Genomic DNA, 24,704 nt, shown 5'->3' with positions numbered 1-24,704 from the left:
ACAGGTCTGTTGGTTAGGGGCCAGAAAAGAAAATGGTGAGCAGTCCCTTCTAACAGAGACGATGACCCCATCTGAGAGAGAAACAAGGGTCATATCCCATATCTCATTAGAGAGATATTTTCTTGACAAGCTCTGCTTCGTTATGAAACAACCCTGAATTAAAAATAGGAGGACACATGGTTTTTTGGAAAGATGGGTATAGAAAGGGGATAAAGAACATCGGGTGTCTATATCAAGAAAGAACATTTACACTTTTGAAGAAGTATAATTTACAGAAACTAGACTAAAAGGGTTCCAAAATGGTTATTCGGCTGTCCCCATAGGAGAACCCTTTTGGGTTCCAAGTAGAACCCTTTTGGGTTCCATATAGAACCCTCTGTGGAAAGGGTTCTACATGGAACCCAAAAAGGTTCTTCAAAGGGTTCTCCTATGGGGACAGCTGAAGAACCCTTTCCACGGAGATAGCAAACAAAAAAATACGATTGCAGCTTAGAGATTGTATTTTTAACAAATTCCCTGTACATTCTGATTTGTGTTTAGATAGAAAGCCTCTGAAAATTACCATATACCGTAGGGCTTATATATAGCCACCTTATAGGTGGATTGAATGGAACTTGTAAGGGCCTAAAAGACATATGGGAAAAAGACCTGGAGGTAACATTTGGAGAGGAGGAACAAAATAGAACAACAAATGCTCCTCCCTATTAGAGATGTCCGGTCCAAGTTGATTCAATTTAAAGTGTTCAATAGGATTTATTGGACTCCTCTGAGGCTGAACAGAATAGGTTTGATAGATTTCAACCTATGCTGGAGATGTCAGTCAAGTACAGGTGATATGATCCATATGTTCTGTAACTGTCCAAGTTTGGGTACCTTTTGGCAGAGGGTAATAGAAAATATTGGGGATACCGCAAATCCTGCTTGGCTATTATTGAATATCACTAAGGATAGTAATAGACTGAGAAGCTCCTGTTTAAACTGGCTAAAAGTTGCTCTAACCAAAGCCAAAATAGTCATATTGAGACACTGGAGGGAGAAGGACCCTCCCTCATATAAGGAATGGTACATAGCCCTGGCGGAAACAGCTTCATATAAAAGATTGACTTATAAAATTAATGGTACATTTCGATAGCTTTTCGGCCATCTGGGGACCCTTTCTCTCAGAGATAGAAAGAGGAAACAATATGTGATGGACTGACAGACTACAGACATACTGACTGGTAGGGGTCAATATGTGATGGACTGACAGACTACAGACTGGTAGGGGTAGGGTCTTTTGCTTTGTTTTCCTTGTAATAGTTGGGGGGGGGGGTTATTTCCTTTTCTATCTTCTCTATTGTCAATATATTCATGTCTGTCAAGTTATTGTTTAGTGTTAAACATAATTCAAATGCATTGTTATATCGTGAAAGGAAACAATAAAAAGTATAATTGCAACAACAACAAAAAAGCAAGGTCAGTCTCGTCCCTCAGTTCCAACACGCACACGAGAAGTACTTTCATCATGCATTTTACACATGCTTTGCAAAATGTGTACTATTATACACAGAGTATACCAAACATTAGGAACACCTTCCTAATATTGAGTTGCATCCCCTCTTTTGCCCTCAGAACAGCCTAATTTCGTCAGGGCATGGACTCTACAAGGTGTCGAAAGCGTTCCACAGGGTTTCTGGCTCATGTTGACTCCAATGCTTCCCACAGTTGTGTTAAGTTGGCTGGATGGCCTTTGGGTGGTGGACCATTCTTGATATACACGGGAAACTGTTGAGCATGAAAAACCCAGCAGCATTGCAGTTCTTGACACAAACTGGTGCGCCTTGCACCTACTACCATACCCCGTTCAAAGGCACTTAAATATTTTGTCTTGCCCATTCACCCTCTGAATGGAACACATACACAATCCATGTCTCAGTTGTCTCAAGGATTACAAATCCTTCTTTAACCTATCTCCTCCCCTTCATCTACACTGATTGAAGTGGATTTAACAAGTGACATCAATAAGGGATCATAACTTTCACCTGGATTCAGTTGGGGGGTGCAACTCAATATTAGGAAGGTGTTCCTAATGTTTTGTACACTCAGTGTATATGGACCATTATTACACAATAAGATTGGAAGCGTATCTTACTGGTGTTTCGATGTATGGTAAAAAGCTGATACAGATAGAACTTAAACAGTATGAGCCCCATATCTTAATGCGTTTGAGAGAGAGAGAGAGAGAGGTGACACATTTGATGGAATAATAATGTTGCAGCTCCATCTTGTGGTGATATGGGAAGATGCATAGACTGGCCAAAAGCCACGACTACAGCCAGATCCAGAAGAGACTGGAAGCCATGATACCAACCACAAAAATATATTTTGAGGGACCTACTGTATACTATATCTGCACTAATAATTTATTAATCGCAAGTACTTCGCTACAGTCTACTATGTTAATCAAGTTGAAATATCAATAAAGCAAATTGATGGGGCAAAGTGGAAAGAGAAAGTTATGATGTAATAGACGCAATATCTTGTTGTAGGGGTAGACTACATTTCTTTACATTTCAGTATGCCAAGAATAGGGTACATTGACCCCTTGTGGGGAAGAATATGGGCTCAACAATCAGAGAGCTTTGCTGTAGGCTACAGCAGGTGCATACACCTGTCATAGAACAGGCTACTATGGAAACTCCTGTGTTGAATCTTGACCTGCACATGTATGCATGAACATGTTGTACAATAATATTGGTAGATTATGTTAGAATATATATTGTTGTGGTCAAAAGTTTTGAGAATGACAAAAAAATAAAAAATTTCACAAAGTCTGCTGCCTCAGTTTTTATGATGGCAATTTGCATATACTCCAGAATGTCATGAAGAGTGATCAGATGAATTGCAATTAATTGCAAAGTCCCTCTTTGCCATGAAAATGAACTTAATCCCCAAAAAACATTTCCACTGGATTTCAGCCCTGCCACAAAAGGACCAGCTGACATCATGTCAGTGATTCTCTCATTAACACAAGTGAGAGTGTTGATGAGGACAAGGCTGGAGATCACTCTGTCATGCTGATTGAGTTAGAATAACAGACTGGAAGCTTTAAAAGGAGGGTGGTGCTTGAAATCATTGTTCTTCCTTTGTTAACCATGGTTACCTGCAAGGAAACATGTGCCGTCATCATTGCTTTGCACAAAAAGGGCTTCACAGGCAAGGATATTGCTGCTAGTAAGATTGCACCTAAATCAACCATTTATCGGATCATCAAGAACTTCAAGGAGAGAGATTAAATTGTTGTGAAGAAGGCTTCAGGGTGCCCAAGAAAGTCCAGCAAGCACCAGGACTGTCTCCTAAAGTTGATTCAACTGCGGGATCGGGGCACCACCAGTGCAGAGCTTGCTCAGGAATGGCAGCAGGCAGGTGTGAGTGCATCTGCACGCACAGTGAGGCGAAGACTTTTGGAGGATGGCCTGGTGTCAAGAAGGGCAGCAAAGAAGCCACTTCTCTCCAGGAAAAACATCAGGAACAGACTGATATTCTGCAAAAGGTACAGGGATTGGACTGCTGAGGACTGGGGTAAAGTCATTTTCTCTGATGAATCCCCTTTCCGATTGTTTGGGGCATCTGGAAAAAAGCTTGTCCGGAGAAGACAAGGTGAGCACTACCATCAGTCCTGTGTCATGCCAACAGTAAAGCATCCTGAGACCATTAATGTGTGGGGTTGCTTCTCAGCCAAGGGAGTGGGCTCACTCACAATTTTGCCTAAGTACACAGCCATGAATAAAGAATGGTACCAACACATCCTTAGAGAGCAACTTCTCTCAACCATCCAAGAACAGTTTGGTGATGAACAATGCCTTTTCCAGCATGATGGAGCACCTTGCCATAAGGCAAAAGTGATAACTAAGTGGCTCGGGGAACAAAACATCAACATTTTGGGTCCATGGCCAGGAAACTCCCCAGACCTTAATCCCATTGAGAACTTGGGGTCGATCCTCAAGAGGCGGGTGGACAAACAAAAACCCACAAAGTTTGACAAAGTCCAAGCATTGATTATGCAAGAATGGGCTGCTATCAGTCAGGATGTGGCCCAGAAGTTAATTGACAGCATGCCAGGGCGGATTGCAGAGGTCTTGAAAAAGAAGGGTCAACACTGCAAATATTGACTCTTTGCATAAACTTAATGTAATTGTCAATAAAAGCCAGTAACATCTGACAAAAATATCTAAAAACACTGAAGCACCAATACTTGTGTCATTCTCAAAACTTTTGACCACGACTGTACAGGTAACTGACAAAATAAAGGAAACACTTGAGTAAACGAGGGTTACAAAGTATATTGAAAACTGGTGCTTCCACACAGGTATGGTTCCTGAGTTAATTAAGCAATTAACGTCCCATCATGTATACAAATGCGCAGTTGCCCATTATTTTGGCTACCATGGCTAAAAGAGATCTAAATTACTTTGAAAGAGGGAAGACACAACACTTGGGGCATAGCGGGTTCAAAAGGGGTGTGTGTGTGTCTCAGTCACCAGGACCCAGTTTTTCAAAAGTTATCTATCCGGATTTCGGTTATCGGATAAGATTAAATGCATAGAAATCGAATTAATAGAACGAGAATCCCCATTCAAGTCAATGATTCATCCGTTCTATTTTTATGCATTTAATCCTATCCGACAGGCAAAATCCAGATAGATAACTTGTGAAAAAGTGGGTCCAGATCTTAACCCAATTGAACACTTATGGGAGATTCTGTAGCGTTGCCTGAGACAACGTTTTCCACCACCATCAACAAAACACATGCCTCTAATAGAGTTCCAGACACATGTAGAATCTATGACAAGGCGCATTGAAGCTGTTCTGGCGGCTCGTTGTGGTCCAATGCCCTATTAAGACACTTTATGTTGGTGCTTCCTTTATTTTGTCAGTTACTTGTATCTATCTTGGCACCTACATCATCTGGAAATATCAATCACATTCAAGTTTCCCATCCATTGGCAGCATGCTTATCCACGCTGTGTGATGCAGAGCCATAGAAAGGCCTATATCTCTACATAACTATAGCGCTAGTGTGACCTCACTGTCTGGTGCGATCAATGTAGTTTTGGTCACTATTCGTGGAGACTGAAGCGCCTATAGGACCCAGGCATGCAAGACTGGCTGTGATGCAACAGGGTTGTGTAACTTGGTCAAATCTTTAGGGCACCAATGAAAGTATACTGTAGTCATAAGACCCAATGTCTAACTTTTATTTTTTTTTTACTAGATTTTCCTGTGTTTTATATATATTTCCACACTATGAAGTTGGAATAATACTGTGAAATCGTGAAAATGATGATAATGTTATTTTAGTGTAAGAGCCGGTTGAAAAGACTGCTGAAATGTCAGCCTGTTTTGGTAGGACAGAGATTTCGCCTTCCATGGTGACATTACAATGGGGTAAATTAGTTAATAGACCAATAAGAAAGAGAGTTCCAAATCTATCTGCCAATAACAGACCAGTCCCAGACAGTCCTAGCAAAATTATTGCTTGTGAAATTGAACTAAGAAGCTACTTTTGTTTGTTTTTGACCATTTTAATTGAAAACAATCACAGTAAGGTATTTAGTTGTTACCCAGAAATTTTTTGATTTTGTGATAAAAACGGCTGCATTGGACCGTTAAGTAAAAATGCATGGACATGTGTTATCATGACTGAATAGGTGAATGCACTACAGGCTATAGGTGCAATGATTCACTCAAAATTACAAGGACAACAACAGCAGGCCTGCGCATTGCAATAGTGTTACTGTGTAAGCTAATGTTGGGTTATTCATTGCTTTTGAAGGTGCCATTTAAGTTTTAATAAACGTATTCTGTAAAGTCAATGATCCACCGCAACATTACTGTGGAATCATAAGAAAATTATATTATTTTAAAAAAAGTAGACAAAGGCCTATATTCCAAACATGTAAAATATTGTTTTAGAGAGAATATGCTATGTTCATTATCCTGTTGGTTATTGCCACTTGTTGGATCAGCAATGGAAATGCAATGGACCTCTCCACTAACAACCAATATAATCTATAGACAGCTTTTGCATTAGGCCTATATAACTGCTGAATACTGCCTAAATGTTACTAGGCCTATCAAAATGTATGCAGACAAAATATCCCTTAGACATCAGTAGCAGCCCTAATTAGCTAATTGACTAAATCAATTAGGTAGGCTGATATTTAAAAAACTGCATTGTGAATGAGCCTACTGTAACAATATAAGTGAAGCTGTGATAGGATTCTTTATATCATCTTTAGTCATTATAGCCACCAGTATTTTACAGCAATTTCTCGGGCGTTACCTCTTCCCAGCTTCTGCAAGAGATTAGGATATGGCATGCGAAGAGCAACACAAACGTAATTGAGCGGTCTCTGCAATGGCGCCCTCTCTGCCTTGTTTATAGTGTCTTCGTTTACCACCCTTGCGCGCGCGTGCGGCTGTCGTCAACCAATTCCTATCAGGAGTGTCTGACCGCCGGTGGGCGAGTGGGGTGTGTCTGCGAGCGGAGAGAGCGTGCGATTCAGATTCCTTGTACACAACACGACTCGAGTGAGAATAAAATGCTGCAAAATCTGAAATTGACACGACTCAGAGTCTAACAGTAATCTGACACTTGTTTGTTCGCCAGTTCGGAGAGAGACAGCCTGGAACCATGAAGAAATCGAGCCCAGCAAAGCAACAACCACCACCTCCGGCTGAAGTCACCGTGCCAGACAACGAGGTTACTGTGCAACAACTGAACGAGCTGTTGTCAAACAGCAGCGGATTTTACAGTTTACCAACACAGCATTTCAACGAGGTCTTCCCTAGAATATACGTTGGTAACGCGTAAGTAATTTTTATTTGACAAAAATTCTGAGGAATATGTGCACCTAGTTTATTTTTTCCACTTCAAACAAACAGTAGCCTACGATATTCATCTGATGACACCGACAGGTAGGCAATTGCTTCATCGTCCTTAGCAACGCATCCCTATCTGTTCAGACACGTTCATGACAATATTGGGCACAGAAAATGTCAGAATAATGTATAACAATATTTGCAGGTTATAGAATGTCATTGCCGACACCCATGAATTAAAACCCATGAATTAAAACCCTACTGTAAACGAATATTTTCCAATTTAACAAATTGCTAAATTCCAGAAACATAGGCTATAGCAACCTACCATCATCAATAAAAAGTGTCTAAGGATTCAAATGGATTTGACAACTAACGGTATGAAGGGGTTTGGTGTTGATATGCAATCTCTTCATTCATAATATTTGTCACGAGCATGGAAGGAGGCTGTTCCCTCGCTCTGAATAGATGAAGGAAGTAGTGAATATTCTAGAGGCACATGCTCCCTCTCGAACGTTCGTGTTCGTATTTGAAGGGCGATACAAAGCCCCATTTTTAATAAACGAAACGACTCCATTATATTATCCGTGCCATCTAGGCTGTGGATGATCTCCCGCGGTTTCATTCAACGCCCCCATTCTATTCCGTTAGGCTACTGTATCACGAATCATTCACACATAGCCAACAGTGCTGAAATAATCTGGTTTTAAATGTCCGTACAAAGAATCGGATACGGAATCCATACACACAATTTTCTCAAAAACTGTTGGATTGTGAGTGTCAAAGTAGGCTATATTGATCAGGGAACTAGACATTGTGCAGCCTAAATGAATGAAGCAGACGAAAACATTTTAATGTATTTATTTATTTTTACGAATGCCCTGGCTCTTCAATCAGTTTAATTCCACCTGAGTAAATAATGCCGAGGTATGCACACTGGTCCCCAAGGCTCCACTGGGGTTTTCAATATTGTTTCCGATATTGGAACACATTTTCATTGATAACACCCCTCCTACTCACCTCCCGCTGTCTCACTTACCTTTATACACACAGGCACACTCTCAAAGGGGGATGGAGTGCTAGACCAGTCTGTCTCATGCTATTCCCTTTGCTGGGTCGTTCCACCAATTAGGTGCCCTTTGAGTAGTGTCAGGATAATGCATACCAGCCATAACTCTCCTTGGGACAGGGGGAATGGAAGCTTGTTGTGTGCAAAAGGGAGGGGCAATTGAGCTCAAGCTTCACTAATGAATTGCATTTGTTAAAACAATTCTAGCCTGTCTATCTACAATATGGGTAACAGGATTGACTTGTTATGCTCGACCCGCTCAGTTTTCCAACACAAAACACCAGAAAATGGCCAAAAGGAGTAGAACCAGCTGACCTGCTTTTACACTATGATTTGACTATTAGATGTTCAATGTTTCTTTTGAAAAACGTTTTCACCATATTAAAATGAGAGTTCCGTTCGCTTAACAGGGTTGACCTTAAAATGAATCACTAATCACATGAAATAAATAATAACCTTCAGAAATAACTTTGTTGGGGTTAAGTGGGTTAAAATCTTATTAGAAGTCACAGAGGGTGCACAGAGGGACATGTCAAAATGCTGAATTTTGACACTTTACCAAGTCTTTATTAAAATACAAAATCTGATTTGAAAATATCGCAATTTCAATGTGATCTATATTAAATGGTCCTATATTTTAATAAAACAGGCTTTTACAATTTCTACTTAACCTTTTATACTCGTGGGAATTGGCCTATACAGTGGGGAAAAAAAGTATTTAGTCAGCCACCAATTGTGCAAGTTCTCCCACTTAAAAAGATGAGAGAGGCCTGTAATTTTCATCATAGGTACACGTCAACTATGACAGACAAATTGAGAAAAAGAAATCCAGAAAATCACATTGTAGGATTTTTTATGAATTTATTTGCAAATTATGGTGGAAAATAAGTATTTGGTCACCTACAAACAAGCAAGATTTCTGGCTCTCACAGACCTGTAACTTCTTCTTTAAGAGGCTCCTCTGTCCTCCACTTGTTACCTGTATTAATGGCACATGTTTGAACTTGTTATCAGTATAAAAGACACCTGTTCACAACCTCAAACAGTCACACTCCAAACTCCACTATGGCGAAGACCAAAGAGCTGTCAAAGGACACCAGAAACAAAATTGTAGACCTGCACCAGGCTGGGAAGACTGAATCTGCAATAGGTAAGCAGCTTGGTTTGAAGAAATCAACTGTGGGAGCAATTATTAGGAAATGGAAGACATAGAAGACCACTGATAATCTCCCTCGATCTGGGGCTCCACGCAAGATCGTGGAGCCCCAGATCGAGGGAGATTATCAGTGGTCTTCTATGTCTTCCATTTCCTAATAATTGCTCCCCGTGGGGTCAAAATGATCACAAGAACGGTGAGCAAAAATCCCAGAACCACACGGGGGGACCTAGTGAATGACCTGCAGAGAGCTGGGACCAAAGTAACAAAGCCTACCATCAGTAACACACTACGCCGCCAGGAACTCAAATCCTGCAGTGCAAGACGTGTCCCCCTGCTTAAGCCAGTACATGTCCAGGCCCGTCTGAAGTTTGCTAGAGTGCATTTGGATGATCCAGAAGAGGATTGGGAGAATGTCATATGAAACCAAAATATAACTTTTTGGTAAAAACTCAACTCGTCGTGTTTGGAGGACAAAGAATGCTGAGTTGCATCCAAAGAACACCATACCTACTGTGAAGCATGGGGGTGGAAACATCATGCTTTGGGGCTGTTTTTCTGCAAAGGGACCAGGACGACTGATCCGTGTAAAGGAAAGAATGAATGGGGCCATGTATCGTGAGATTTTGAGTGAAAACCTCCTTCCGTCAGCAAGGGCATTGAAGATGAAACGTGGCTGGGTCTTTCAGCATGACAATGATCCCAAACACACCGCCCGGGCAACGAAGGAGTGGCTTCGTACGAAGCATTTCAAGGTCCTGGAGTGGCCTAGCCAGTCTCCAGATCTCAACCCCATAGAAAATCTTTGGAGGGAGTTGAAAGTCTGTGTTGCCCAGCGACAGCCCCAAAACATCACTGCTCTAGAGGAGATCTGCATGGAGGAATGGGCCAAAATACCAGCAACAGTGTGTGACAACCTTGTGAAGACTTACAGAAAACGTTTGACCTGTGTCATTGCCAACAAAGGGTATATAACAAAGTATTGAGAAACTTTTGTTATTGACCAAATACTTATTTTCCACCATAATTTGCAAATAAATTCATAAAAAATCCTACAATGTGATTTTCTGGATTTTTTCCCCCTCATTTTGTCTGTCCTAGTTGACTTGTACCTATGATGAAAATTACAGGCCTCTCTCATCTTTTTAAGTGGGAGAACTTGCACAATTGGTGGCTGACTAAATACTTTTTTTCCCCACTGTATGAATAGTGCTACATTAAAATGTTTCTTACAGAATAAATATGAAATGCATAACCATGGTAGCAATTGAAAGGGAACAGTTTGGAGATAAGGCAAGACAATTACAAGGGTTTGAGTGAGAGGACTAACTGGTGTCTCCAAGTGGCCACACACCTCTCCAAAGTGTGCACATTTCCTAAGCACATTTTAGTGCACTTTTATGACTCAAAGAAGAGTCTTTGACTCTAAGGTACTTTTTTGAGCTCTCCTAGCTGTGCCGTTGAGGAGCTAAAGCAAGCACACTTGTAGTTGTTTCGGGTGGAAAACAACCATGCATCCCCGCCCTTACACAATTACTGTTGTTGTTTACGCAATACAAAAACGGTCCATTATATATCGCAATCTGGTTCAGGTGGGCATGATTTGACAGCTTATTCTGTTGCCAACATGACTAACTAAGTTATACGATCTTAGTGTTAGGCTTTCACAAGGCAATTCAGAGAAACAGATTGTAATTTTGGTGCGCATAGAAAGGAGTCATCAGTGCATTCAGGTGCGTGTGCCTTGGTGAATTTTCTTCACAATAAGCAAACATAGGCTCATTCTGTTCAGAACAACCCTGGGTATGACGCCATGTCATCTTGTAACAGTACATCAAACATAGTGATCATAAATGTTGACACTGTGTATGACATGAGTTTTATGATTTGGAAATGTGAAGTGCACATTTGGACTCACAGTGTTTGGCTTGCTTGTATGACATCAAAGCGGTATTTATTATAATCCTCAACGTTTCATCTTTCAAAATACATAGTCCTCTTAATGTACAGCATTTCCCTCACTCAAACAACAAAAAATGTGCAAAAGCTGCCCAGTTAGCGGGAGGGATGGGGGCAACTTCTTGTCGCGCACAGTGCTCAAATTCAGAATGGCTGTCAGTCAAAACCCATACAGCGCTGTTAAGCTCAGAGCCAGAGCTCTGACATCATGTATAGCATGTTACTGTACAGCCACTACGCTGCCATTTTCGGCCCGTATACGGGTACGAGTGTATAGGGCTACATTATCCAAGGCATGCAAAAGGCACTCATTTCTTGGAATGACCCAGCTATAAATACAATGCGGTTGGTTGACTGGGTACTATGTAATAAAGGTGGCGACTCTCCCCACAATTTACAGCCCAGTAAGGTCAGTTCCTAGTAATCCCTAATGCTGATTGTGTGCGCGTGCAGGAGGTCCCAATGTATATGCAAAGTCCACCTCACAAACACCACACATACCTAGTCGAGACACTATTAATAAGATGTCATGAATAAAGTCCATGCATGTGTGTTTACATGTACTTGGGTGAAAGAAATCCACATTGAGGACATGCATAGTAACATAAAATAACACGGTCTTAATAATAATAATAATAATAATATGCCATTTAGCAGACGCTTTTATCCAAAGCGACTTACAGTCATGCGTGCATACATTTTTGTGTATGGGTGGTCCCGGCGATCGAACCCACTACCTTGGCGTTACAAGCGCCGTGCTCTACCAGCTGAGCTACAGAGGACCACCCAATATGTAACTTTTTGGGCGACCCGACCAAATTCACATAGAAATGTGAGTTATAGATTTATCATACTACTTGAAAGCAAGTCTAAGCTATTTCCATGCTTCCAGCTGTTAAGTTTTGTTTTAGTGTTTTTGTTTACGTTCGGTTTTGTACACCAGCTTCAAACAGCTGAAACAACAATATATTTGGTTATGGAAAATATATTTCACAGAGGTTTAGACGGTACAATGATTCTTTACACTATACTAGCTTATTTTGTCACATAAACTGAAATTAGGTGAACTATTAGAGTTTTAGCAACCAGGAAATAGCGGAGCGATTTCTGCATAGTGCAACTTTAATATACCAAATTCTACATGATCAATAGTAGATTGTATAGGTCTCCTTTCCCTTTACCCATGTACAGGAAACCCCTAAGTCTCTCCCTCTTGTCTAATGATATCCATCACTTGGCTCCAGTCATTGCCAAGAGAGCATTAAGAGGGTGAGCTGGATAGAAAGCAAGCACATTACCTCTGTGTTACAACCAAATCAATTTGAATATGCCACTCTCTCGGGCCAAGGGCCAACTGACACATTGACGAGATATCTCGTCTTCCCCTAAGTTTACACAATAGTCATGTTCTAAGGGGTTAAATGTCGTCTGGGTTTTTTTGCCTTTATTTTGAAATGTGTAAAGAAGACCCTTAGATATTTGAGACTGCACAGTAAATAGAATATGTGAATCTAATTTCTGCTTACAGTAAATTTCTTGACAAAATATTTCACTGTCATATTCATTATGTGTGAAAAAACAACAGATGCTTAAAATGTATCTTGAAGAGCATCATCCTCCAATGTAGAGTAAAGGGTTTATGACAGAGGTACCAGGAAGATGTATGGATTGCCTATTAATTAGGATCTACACACTGACCACTCACACCACTGTCTGTTCCCCAGGGACCAGTGGCTTCTCACATGTTCTATGTTGAAGGTCAGCCAGAGAAGGGGTGTATTCATTACAGAAACCATTTACCGTTTAAGAACCAAGTGGAAGCAAACAGAGCAAAAGTAACGAAACGGGGAGGGACCTACCTGAATGTGTCCAATTGAAACAGACTAAACGTTTTGCAACAGAATCGACGTAATGATTAGACCACTGTTGCCACATAGCTCAAGCTGATAAGTAGTTTGGCTGATGTTCATTCAAAACAATGGACGGACATACACACACACACACACACAGAGGTGTCATGCCCATTAAGTATGAGGAGCCAGATTTATCCATTTTCACTGTAGAAAATATAGAAGATATTGTATTTTTTAACCTATAATTGCCATTATTTAATTGAGTTAAGTTTCACTGTACATGTGGGACATTGACACTAACTCACAAAGACCTTGACACCAAAGTGCTCTTAATATTTGCCAACAGATCTCCGTTAGCTTTTAAAGCTATCATGTTAAAACACTCCCTGCTTGAAAAGTCTAGTAGGCTCATAACACAAACTTGAGCTTCCACCGAACGGCGATGGAAGCCATGATGTAAGGTGTGCTAAAATGCTTTTATCGACGCCCACTCAGGCTTTAATATAAAAGCACTGGGCAGCCCTTGGTTGACGACACACTTTGGTTCTTTGTAAGGGCTTGTATTAATAATGTATAGACTGGGACTGCAGAGAGGAGGACTATGAGTGGAGGACATGCAGACACACACACAAGCAGGTATACACACTCACATTCAGACGCATGCACGCATAGATGCTCAAATAATATTGGCTATATCTGTACACTCAGGCGCTTACAGGCACATACTCTGAAACACATACATGCACTGTACACATGCTCAATGTGACACACACACACAAACGCAGCCCTTCCTCTCACACACTGAGTCATCGTCATTACAGGAGAAATATGACCGCAATCTGCCATGGCTCCACCAAGATAGACAGAGCCTCACAGCAGGAAGAGAGAGAGAGAGAGAGAGAGGGGGAAAAAAAGGAGAGAGTAGAGAGAAAGAGAAGGGTAGACACAGCGGAGAGAGGGAGAGAGAGATGGATAGACACAGCGGGGAGAGAGCGAGAGAGATGGATAGACACAGCAGGGAGAGAGAGAGTAGCGAGAGAGAGACACAGCGGGGAGAGAGAGATGGATGGACACAGTGGGGAGAGAAAAAGAGAGAGGGGAGTGTGAGCGAGAGAGAGCAAGGGGGAGAGTGAGAGGGGGTGTGTGTGTGTGAGTTATGGGTCTCTTTGGGCAGATCTGAGCGGCTGAGCCCCATGTACAGAAGCCATCGCTCCATCACCTCGGAGGAGCCTTGGCCTACAGGCAGGGAGACAGATGGGCTGCCTCATCCCCCAGTCATAAAGCAAGATGGTGGCAGACTGGATCTTTATTAGTCAGCCCGGCAGCGTGAGGCAGTGAGGGCGTGTTGACCCTCTGTCCCAGGGGACCCATCCAGGGTCACTCAGCCTCTCCACATCCCTGCCTGGAGCCTGATTATATTCTTATCCAACTGTAGAGCACTCTGGGATGAGATGATGTAGAGCATAGTAAGTACAGTTAACAGAACCTGTATTCAATTAAAGTAGGTAGGTAGGTACAGTGCCTTCAGAAAGTCTTCACACCCCTTGACTTTTTCCACATTTTGTTGTGTTACAAAGTGGGATTAAATAGATTTAATTGCCCTTTTTTTTTTGTCAGCGATCAACACAAAATACTCTTAATGTCAAAATGAAAGAAAAATGTGAACATTTGTGAGAAAAAAAATAAAATAGACATGAAAAATAAAACACTGTCTTGATTCAATACATGTTAGAATCACCTTTGGCAGCAATTACAGCTGTGAACCTTTCTGGGTTTGTCTCTAAGCGCTTTCCACACCTGGATTGTGCAACATTCCCATAATATTATTTTCATAATTCTTCAAGCTCTGTCAAATTGGTTGTTGATCATTGCTAGACCACCATTTTCAGGTTTGCCACAGATTTAAGTCAAAACTGTACCTGGCGCTAACTCTGCAAATAGCACTGCTGGGTGATTTGAAAAGTCATAGTCAATCGATCAATAATATAATACTTTTAGCAAAAATCTGTAGAAACTATGAGAATAGAAAGGTTCAGAACTTTTGTGAAACATCACAGCACAGTTGAAAAATATATGGCAAATAAAAATAAAAATGGATGGTGTGAAGAGATAGATGGGAGGGGTTGAGTGGAGCTGAAGGGTGGGACTAAAAACAACAAAATAACTAATGTAAAATATACTGTATCTGTAAAATGTAAATAGGTTCAGAACTTTTGTGAAACAGCACAGCACAGTTGAAAAATATATGGCAAATAAAAATAAAAATGGATGGTGTGAAGAGATAGATGGGAGGGGTTGAGTGGAGCTGAAGGGTGGGACTAAAAACAACAAAATAACTAATGTAAAATATACTGTATCTGTAAAATGTAAATAGGTTCAGAACTTTTGTGAAACAGCACAGTTAAAAATATATGGCAAATACAAATCAAACTGGATGGTCTTCAGAGATAGATGGGAGGTGTTGAGGGTAGCTGAAGGATGGGATTAAAAACAAACAAAAGATAACTATTGTAAAATACATTGTGTCCGTAACATTTCTAGTATGTATAAGCTGGAAGTAGAAGCCTAAGTGTTGTTATCCATTAGTTTACTCCAATTAAAAGAGGGGTGGTAGGGTTAGGGGAAAATATAATTGATAAAAATATTTAGCACCCCCCCCCAAAAAAAATAAATAATATTTACCCCAAAATATATGGGGGATTGGAAATGATGCAGACTCTGTAACTCGGCCACTCGGGAACATCAATGTTTTGTTCGTAAGCAATTCCATTGTAGATTTGGCCTTGTGTTTTAGGTTAATGTCCTGCTGAAAGGTGACTTAATCTCCCAGTGTCTGGAGGAAAGCAGACTGAACCAGTTTTTCCTCTAGGATTTTGCCTGTCCTTAGCTCCATTCAGTTTTTTTTATTCTGTACAGGCTTCCTTATTTTCACTCTGTCAATTAGGCTAGTATTGTGAAGTAACTACAATGTTGTTGATCCATCCTCAGTTTTGTCCTATCGCAGCTATTAAACTCTGTAACTTTTTTAAAGTCACCATTAACCTCATGGTGAAATCCCTGAGCGGTTTCCTTCCTCTCCGGCAAGTTAGGAAGGACGCCTACATCTTTATAGTGACTGGGTGTATTGATACACCATCCAAAGTGTAATTAATAACTTCACCATGCTCAAAGGGATATTCAATGTCTGCTTTTTCTTTTACCGATCTAACAATAGGTGCCATCTTTGCGAGGAATTGGAAAACTGCGAGGAATTGGAAAACCTCCCTGGTCTTTGTGGTTGAATCTGTGTTTGAAATTCACTGCTCGACTAAGGACCTTACAGATAATTGTATGTGTGGGGTACAGGGATGAGGTAGTCATTCAAAAATCATGTTAAACACTATTATTGCACACAGAGTGAGTCCATGCAATTATTATGTGACTTGTTAAGCACATTACCCCTGAACTTATTTAGGCTTGCCATAAGAAATGGCTTGAATACTTATTGACTCAAGACATTTCAGCTTTTCATTTTTATTCGTTTGTAAAACATAATTCCACTTTAACATTATGGGGTATTGTGTGTAGGCCAGAGACAAAAAATCTAAATTTTTATCAATTTTAAATTCAGGCTGTTACACAACATAATGGGGAAAAAGTCAAGGAGTGTGAATACATTCTGAAGGCACTGTATACAGTTGAAGTCGGAAGTTTACATACACTTAGATTAGAGTCATTAAAACCCGTTTTTCAACCACTCAACAAATTTCTTGTTAACAAACTATAGTTTTGGCAAGTCGGCATGACATCAAGTAATATTTCCAACAATTGTTTACAGACAGATTATTTCACTTATAATTCACTGTATCACAATTCCAGTTTGTCAGAAGTTTACATACACTAAGTTGACTGTGCCTTTAAACAGCTTGGAAAATTCCAGAAAATGATGTCATGGCTTTAGAAGCGTCTGATAGGCTAATTGACATAATTTGAGTCAATTGGAGGTGTACCTGTGGATGTATTTCAAGGCCTACCTTCAAACTCAGTGCCTCTATGCTTGACATCATGGGAAAATCTAAAGAAATCAGCCAAGACCTCAGAAAATAAATTGTAGACCTCCACAAGTCTGGTTCATCCTTGGGAGCAATTTCCAAACGCCTGATTGTACCACGTTCATCTGTACAAACAATAGTATGCAAGTATAAACACCATGGGACCACGCAGCCGTCATACCGCTCAGGAAAGAGACGCGTTCTGTCTCCTAGAGATGAATGTACTTTGGTGCGAAAAGTGCAGATCAATCCCAGAACAACAGCAAAGGACCCTGTGAAGATGCTGGAGGAAACAAGTACAAAAGTACCTATATCCATAGTAAAATGAGTCCTATATCAACATAACCTGAAAGGCAGCTCAGCAAGGAAGAAGCCACTGCTCCAAAACCGCCATAAAAAAGCCAGACTACGGTTTGCAACTGCACATGGGGACAAAGATCGTACTTTTTGGAGAAATGTCCTCTGGTCTGATGAAACAAAAATAGAACTGTTTGGCCATAATTACCATTTATGTTTGGAGGAAAAAGGGGGTGGCTTGCAAGCCGAAGAACACCATCCCAACCGTGAATCACGGGGGTGGCAGCATCATGCTGTGGGGGTGCTTTGCTGCAGGAGGGACAGGTGCACTTCACAAAATAGATGGCATCATGCGGAAGGAAAATTATGTGGATATATTGAAGCAACATCTCAAGACATCAGTCAGGAAGTTAAAGCTTGGTCGCAAATGAGTCTTCCAAATGGACAATGACCCCAAGCATATTTCCAAAGTTGTGGCAAAATGGCTTAAGGACAACAAAGTCAAGGTATTGGAGTGGCCATCACAAAGCCCTGACCTCAATCCTATAGAAAATTTGTGGGCAGAACTGAAAAAGCGTGTGCGAGCAAGGAGGCCTACAAACCTGACTCAGTTACACCAGCTCTGTCAGGAGGAATGGGCCAAAATTCACCCAACTTATTGTGGGAAGCTTGTGGAAGGCTACCCGAAACGTTTGACCCAAGTTAAACAATTTAAAGGCAATGCTACCAAATACTAATTGAGTATGTAAACTTCAGACCCACTGGGAATGTGATGAAATAAATAAAAGCTGAAATAAATCATTCTCTCTACTATTATTCTGACATTTCACATTCTTAAAATAAAGTGGTGATCCTAACTGACCTAAGACAGGGAATTTTTACTAGGATTAAATGTCAGGAATTGTGAAAAACTGAGTTTAAATGTATTTGGCTAAGGTGTATGTAAACTTCCAACTTCAACTGTATATACCCAGTGATTAGAGTAGCTGGAAGGCCGCTAGTTTAAATCTCAGGCAGGGCGTCGGAACTGGCAACTGGAGAGATTCTGGTTTCAGGTCATAGCTACCATCCACTGCTGGTTTGCCCTTGAGCAAGGCATGTAACACCTACCTAGCTCCAGCTGAAAAAAAAGTTGTGTTTTCTGGCAGGGTTGGATTTGTACCCCTAATCATGTGATAAAGCTGTGCCCCAGTGGCCATGAGTTGAAACTAAACTGCAACAGGGAAACACATGAATAGGAAGGAAGGAAGGAAGGAAGGAAGGAAGGAAGGAAGGAAGGAAGGAAGGAAGGAAGGAAGGAAGGAAGGAAGGAAGGAAGGAAGGAAGGAGAGATTGTGGAGAGCAGAAAGACTTGTATAGTTGTCTGGAAGTTGAGTAGATAAAAATAGATGCAGTCACTGGAGTGGAGCTGGCTGAGTATGGAGCCTCTCTTCTTCTCTCCCTGGTCGTGTCTGAAATCTGTCTTTCCTACTACTTACTAAAATTACCTGCTGTGTACTACATTTTAGTCATTTAGCAGACGCTCTTATCCAGAGCGACTTACAGTTAGTGAGTGCATACATCATTTTTTTATACTGGCCCCCCGTGGGAATCGAACCCACAACCCTGCCGTTTCAAGCGCCATGCACTACCAACTGAGCTACATGGGGCTAATCATGCTACATGCTATTTAGAATGTAGTGTTTATTAAAAACGTATGCAGTAAGCAACAAATATCAATATACAACTCAAACATGCTGAGAAGGCGTCATCTAATGCGCAATCGTGCTTGTTCCCCGCCATTCGTTTCTTCTGTAGAGCATGTCCCCTATTCTGATTTATCAGCTGTTGTCATCCAAACACACTTGAGTGTGAAAAGACGATTATCTTCCTTAATAGTGTGCCTGAGTATCTATAGACTATTTCTCTCCTCTCTCCTCTCTCCCATTCTCTCACCTCCCTGGGTATCGGGAGCCCTATTTCGGTCAGTGTTCAGGACGCACGTGGCTTTCTGTCTGCCCCTGGGCAGCACCCAAGATCTCCTTTTCCTTGGCATGTCTGCATGACACTGGGCTCCGGACATTCCCCTGTCTCCTGGGGGACCACTAACATAGGCAGACATCTCCACTGTCTAAAAGCGGCTCTACCATTTATCCCGTTCAAGCTCCAACCAGCCATGGCAAGGCCACGTCGACAGCTAGGTCTGAGACTGGGCTAGATGGGGTAGCCTGGGTTGGGTGCGATAATCAGCAGGAAAACCCCTCCAACACCATTACATTTTCACAATGATGCTTTAAGAGTGCCGTGGCAACTCAGAACATTTAGGATGACAAGCTGGAGAGGCGTTGAGATGGTGTTAGGACAATGGCTTGAATAGCAGGTCTGGGACAACTTGGACTGTAGTTTTAAAACAGTCAGCTGCTAAAACTTGGTATTGTTGATCCTGTGAACATTGATGTTTAGTTTGACAGCCACTGCAAAGTAGATCTAATGTTTGCTTATTTACTCTAACTTGTCTTGAGTCTCTACTCTACAGAGTTGATAATAGTGATTCTGGAAGCCACTGTTCTCAGATGTGGCCCATGCTTAATCAATGTCTAATGTCTGATGTCTACCTCATAGAAATATATATTTCTATGGTCTACCTCTCCAGGTTTGTGGGCCAGAATCTGATGCGTCTGCAGAAGCTGGGCGTGACCCACATTCTGAACGCGGCAGAGGGCAACTCCTTCATGCACGTCAACACCAACGCAGAGTTCTACGCTGGCTCGGGCATCACCTACCACGGCATCCAGGCCAACGACAAGCCGCAGTTCAACCTCAGTACATTTTTTGAGGAGGGGGCGGACTTTATCGAGAAGGCTCTGGCACACAACAATGGCAAAGGTGAGACTGATCACTCTGGGTTCTCTTTTACCACAGGAGGCTGGTGAGGGGAGGACGGCTCATAGTAAGGGATGGAATGGAGTAAATGGAATGGTATCAAACACATGAACATGTTCGATATCATTCCATTTATTCCGTTCCAGCCATTACTATGAGCCCGTCCTCCCCAATTAAGGTGCCACCTGTGGTGTTACTGAGCTGTTTGTTAGACTAAGTGACAATCAGTTTGTCATTCCATAGGGATGTACACTGAAGAGGCCCAGTTCAATTGACTTCAGGACATGGTTGACTGAGGTGAATTGATGTGCCTTTAGCATTGGTCTCTGTCTCTCTGCTACAGTAGGTTGTCTGATGTAAAGAATTGGGGAACTTTATTTTAAGGTATCTGTTTCTACAGGTATTTACTTGGTATTAGCTATTATTGTGTATTTACCATTTCACCATGTAATTTAGAAGCCAAATACCAGATTTTTTTCTGTACTGTAAAATAGAGTGCCAATCGCCCCTTTATAGGGAAGCAAGGTCAAAGAGCAATATGGTTTGTTTCCTCTCAGTTGTTTTTTCTCATTTCAAAATATTTGTTCACTTGGTTAAAACTGTAGAAAAACTCTTGTTGCTCCAAGTCTGTTAAGAGAAGAGGAGTAACTGTCCTTCAGGGTATAAAACGTTTAATGATGCATTCTCTATCCCCAGTTAGAGATACACACATTGCTATATCATCGGATGTTTCCATCAGTTGAATGTTGTGAGAACATTGCACTGGTCATAGATAGATCTATTGTATCAAACCAGACACTCCACTTTTTTCCATAGAGAGCAAGCACAGACACCAGTTTGGCACATGTAATATTTCCTCTGCTCTGTGTTCCAGTAGAAAATGCTTAGAAGATGTCACTTCAAGAGGGCCATTTGATGTGATGAATGACCATGACACTGTTTGAAACATATTGCATTGAACAGCACATTGAATGCGTTTCACGGTACTATTTGAAATATGTGTCTTGAGATTTGTAACAGCGCACCAACCAACACAAAACAAATGGAAATCTAGCAGGGAAGTGAACAACAAAAGATGAAGGAAGTGCCATTCACTTCAACCAAAACCCTCTAACTCATAACAGCCTCTGTAGACCGAAAGAACAAGAACTGCCATCTGACTACAGCTCTGGCTCCTCTCTCCCAAAATGTTACTGGGGTGTTGACATACCCTCGGGGCCCATTTAATTGGAGCACTGAACCCTGTGTTTTCTGGAATTGATTTAATGTCATCTTTTGACACAGCGGAGCAATTATAAATCATCTTAATTCCCGGCCAATTTGGCAGCAGCAGCGTCTACACCCCAGTCAATCACAGTGGCTACAGGAGTGGAGGAAGAGGAGGAGGACACTCCTCTTTCCAACAAGCCGTAACACCAGCTCACTCTGGTGGATGTAGTGTCTTGCTGGAACTCAGTGACATTTTGTGACCCCCTGCCGAGCTGTGCAAAGGTCAGGGATGGAGCTTGTGCATGTGCCTCATCAGCAGGGTTGTGCTTGTGAGTGTGTGTATTGACTGAGTGAGCGTGTGTGTGTGTGTGTGTGTGTGTGCGTGGGGGGAGTGAGTCAGTGATTAAGTGAGTGTGTAAAGCGATGAGCACCTGATTCCATGTGCATGTTATCAGCGTCTACAGTCAGCCCTGGATTGATCGGCGGGAGGCAGGTTGGGGATTGGACAGAGGTCACTTAAATGGCAAGAGCCTAGCCCCCGAGACGCTGGGAGCGGTGTCAGGTTTCAAACACACTGCAGAATCGGCAGATCTGAACTGAGCACGAGCAGATCGGCTTCTCAGTGAAGTTGGCACGGTGAATTCCTCCTGGGGAGTAGGGAGGTCGATTAGGAATACAGGAGTTGAGGAGGGGGATGTGGAGGTGTATTTATGCACACACACACACACACAGTCTACATATCCACACTTACACACACACACACACACAGTCTACATATACACACTTGTCTGCCGCAGAGGTCAGGCCCTGGATTGGCATCTCTCTGGCTGAGATGCTTCGCTGGGCAGGTTTATACGGAGCATCTGTTTCCTCCCTCCTTTCCTCCCTCCTTTCCTCCCTGTACCTCACTGTGTCTTCCCCCTCTCCTTCCTTTTACTCCAGTCTTCGTCAGAATCCCAATAGCCAGAAATTGTCTCCTTTCATTGTGTCCATTCCTTCAAGACTACTGATCTGAAAGGATTTGATGGGTTCAAGCAGTATAGTGGAACCCTATCCAGTCCTCTCAACTATCAGTGTTCATGAAGGAAAGGAGTTGAGTAAAGGGGGCCGTTGAGGAGAATTGGGACGTAGCCCTAAGTCTCTGTCTGTGTCCATCAGGGAAGGTGTACGTCCACTGCCGAGAGGGCTACAGCCGCTCGCCCACCATTGTCATCGCTTACCTCATGCTGCGTCACAAACTGGACGCCCGGGTGGCGGTCGCCACAGTGAGGCTGAAGAGAGAGATCGGCCCCAATGACGGCTTTCTGCACCAGCTGTGCCAACTCAACGAGAAGCTGGCGAAAGAGGGCAAGTTGAATGGGGTGATGCCAGTCGTGGCTGCCAGGTTAAAGACAAAGTAAGAGCGAGAGAGAGAGACCCAACCCCTCCTATTCTGCCTTCCATAGGAGCCAACCTGACTCAATCCACCCTGACCAGCACACATCACACAGACACACACGTACATCTACAACATGTAACATTCATACATACATACATACATACATACATACATACATACATACATACATGGTGACAGTCACACAATAACTTTCACACACTCTCTCTCTCTCTCTCTCTCTCTCTCTCTCTCTCTCTCTGCTGGTCTCCTTGTGTACATTTGTCTAAACCCCACCTGTTCCAATAGTGGGGGAAGTATGTTAGGCAGAAAAAAACAAGGCCACATGGGGCATGCAGGCATTCTTCTAACCATGGCTCAGTACTTTACAGTTTATTCTGTTACCCATCTTCTCAGTGTAGATTCCATAAACATACGTCCCACCGCTAGCACACACAGCCCCAAAGTTCCCTGAGTGTGATGTTTTGACCTGACCAATGAAGCATTCCCTAGACCATAGGTTTAAAACACTGGACATCTCTCTCTGTTTTTCCACTTTTGGAGCTCAGAGGTCAGAAGAGTTGTACGAATAATATGTTATAGCACAATCATTCCACAGTATCCCACTGCCGGGACTGTCAGACTACAATGATGTCATGACACCAACAAAATGATCCCTGACCAGTCCGGAATGTTTTGGGACATTTGGTTTAGACTAGTCCTGATTGGGTGTGACAGCGAAGCACCCTGACATCACACCAGGAAGTGACATGGCTAGTGTTGGGTGGACTAATTTGGTATATCAAAAAAACATTCCATAGAGACGAGAAAGCTGTCTCCCCAAGATGTCACACAAACACCCATCATGTCCAAGTAGAAGCAAACAGAACCATGCTTTCATTGCCACAACTCGTACCCTGTTCTTAGATGCCGAGTGCATTTACAGGGATGGAACCTATTTACAAAGGAATACGCACTTACCATGCCAGACAGGTACCCACTGCCAATTTCATAGTGCACATCTGTCGTTCTGTCCATCCCATAGATATATAGCTCCACTGTCAATCAATGCCACGATTGGCCCTTACATGTCCACTGCCTTGCACCAATATGTGTATAATAATGTTATGCCGCTTTGGAGGTGAAATCCCAAGGCGTTTCTGTTTGTCTGTATTAGTACATTGCAGTATACTGTATGTCTCAATGCCCTGCCATCCTATTGAAGTATTTACTTAAGCAATAAGGCCTGAGGGGGTGTGGTATATGGCCAATATACCACGGCTAAGGGCTGTTCTTATGCACGACGCAACGCGAAGTGCCTGGATACAGCCCTTAGGCGTGGTATATTGGCCATATACCACAAACCCTCGTGGTGCCTTATTGCTATTATAAACTGGTTACAAACGTAGTTAGTTCAGTCAAAATAAATGTTTTGTCATACCTTTCAGCCAATCAGCATTCAGGGATCGAACCACCCAGTTTATAATGTATGATCAGAACCAAGAGAGAAAAGTCTCAGAAATGATTATAACCGGTGTTGCACATACAGTTGTGCATGAACTGAGATGAATTGTGGTAGGCTCTACAGCTTTCTGAAACAATTTCTGTCTTTAAATGACATTAGAATCAATGGAAAGACAAAGGCTCCACAGACAAGCTCACTAGACATCTTACCCTAGGGGAGTTTACCCTCAAATGTCCCTGTTGCATCCGGAGTTGTCTTTGACTTAACTTCATGGATCCAGCCCCACTAACAGGGACAGAGCATCCTAATGAACCAGCATCACTCCATTTTGGAAACGATGCACTAAAGAGGGGTCTAGCACAACCATAGTTAGTTCACCCAGTTCTTCCCATGTGTCAAATCAGATAGTGCTCAGTCGCTCACCATAGAGGCCTAAGGGCTTATTGGTGCATCCATGGGTGGAGTGAATAGAAGTGGAAATAGTTATCGCTCTGTCTGAGAAAATGAACTCTGAAAACGAGGTTATGTCATACGTCACCATCTATTCCTCATTTTATATATCTA

At 42.1% G+C, this 24,704-nt stretch overlaps 1 protein-coding gene across 1 annotated transcript; it reads left to right on the top strand.

Moving 5' to 3' along the window:
- Positions 1-6,676: 6,676 nt before the first annotated feature.
- Positions 6,677-22,700, top strand: LOC311134090 (dual specificity protein phosphatase 3-like; the record flags this gene model as incomplete). Its single annotated transcript, XM_084167680.1, has 3 exons — positions 6,677-6,852; positions 19,862-20,094; positions 22,459-22,700. The coding sequence occupies 3 exons, from the start codon at positions 6,677-6,679 to the stop codon at positions 22,698-22,700; spliced, it is 651 nt and encodes a 216-aa protein (XP_084023806.1).
- Between the last annotated feature and the right edge of the window lie 2,004 nt (positions 22,701-24,704).

Source organism: Coregonus lavaretus (assembly GCF_964263955.1).
Source record: "Coregonus lavaretus genome assembly, chromosome: 1".
NCBI classification, from domain to species: Eukaryota; Metazoa; Chordata; class Actinopteri; order Salmoniformes; family Salmonidae; genus Coregonus; species Coregonus lavaretus.
This window is presented reverse-complemented; position numbering and strand designations above follow the sequence as displayed.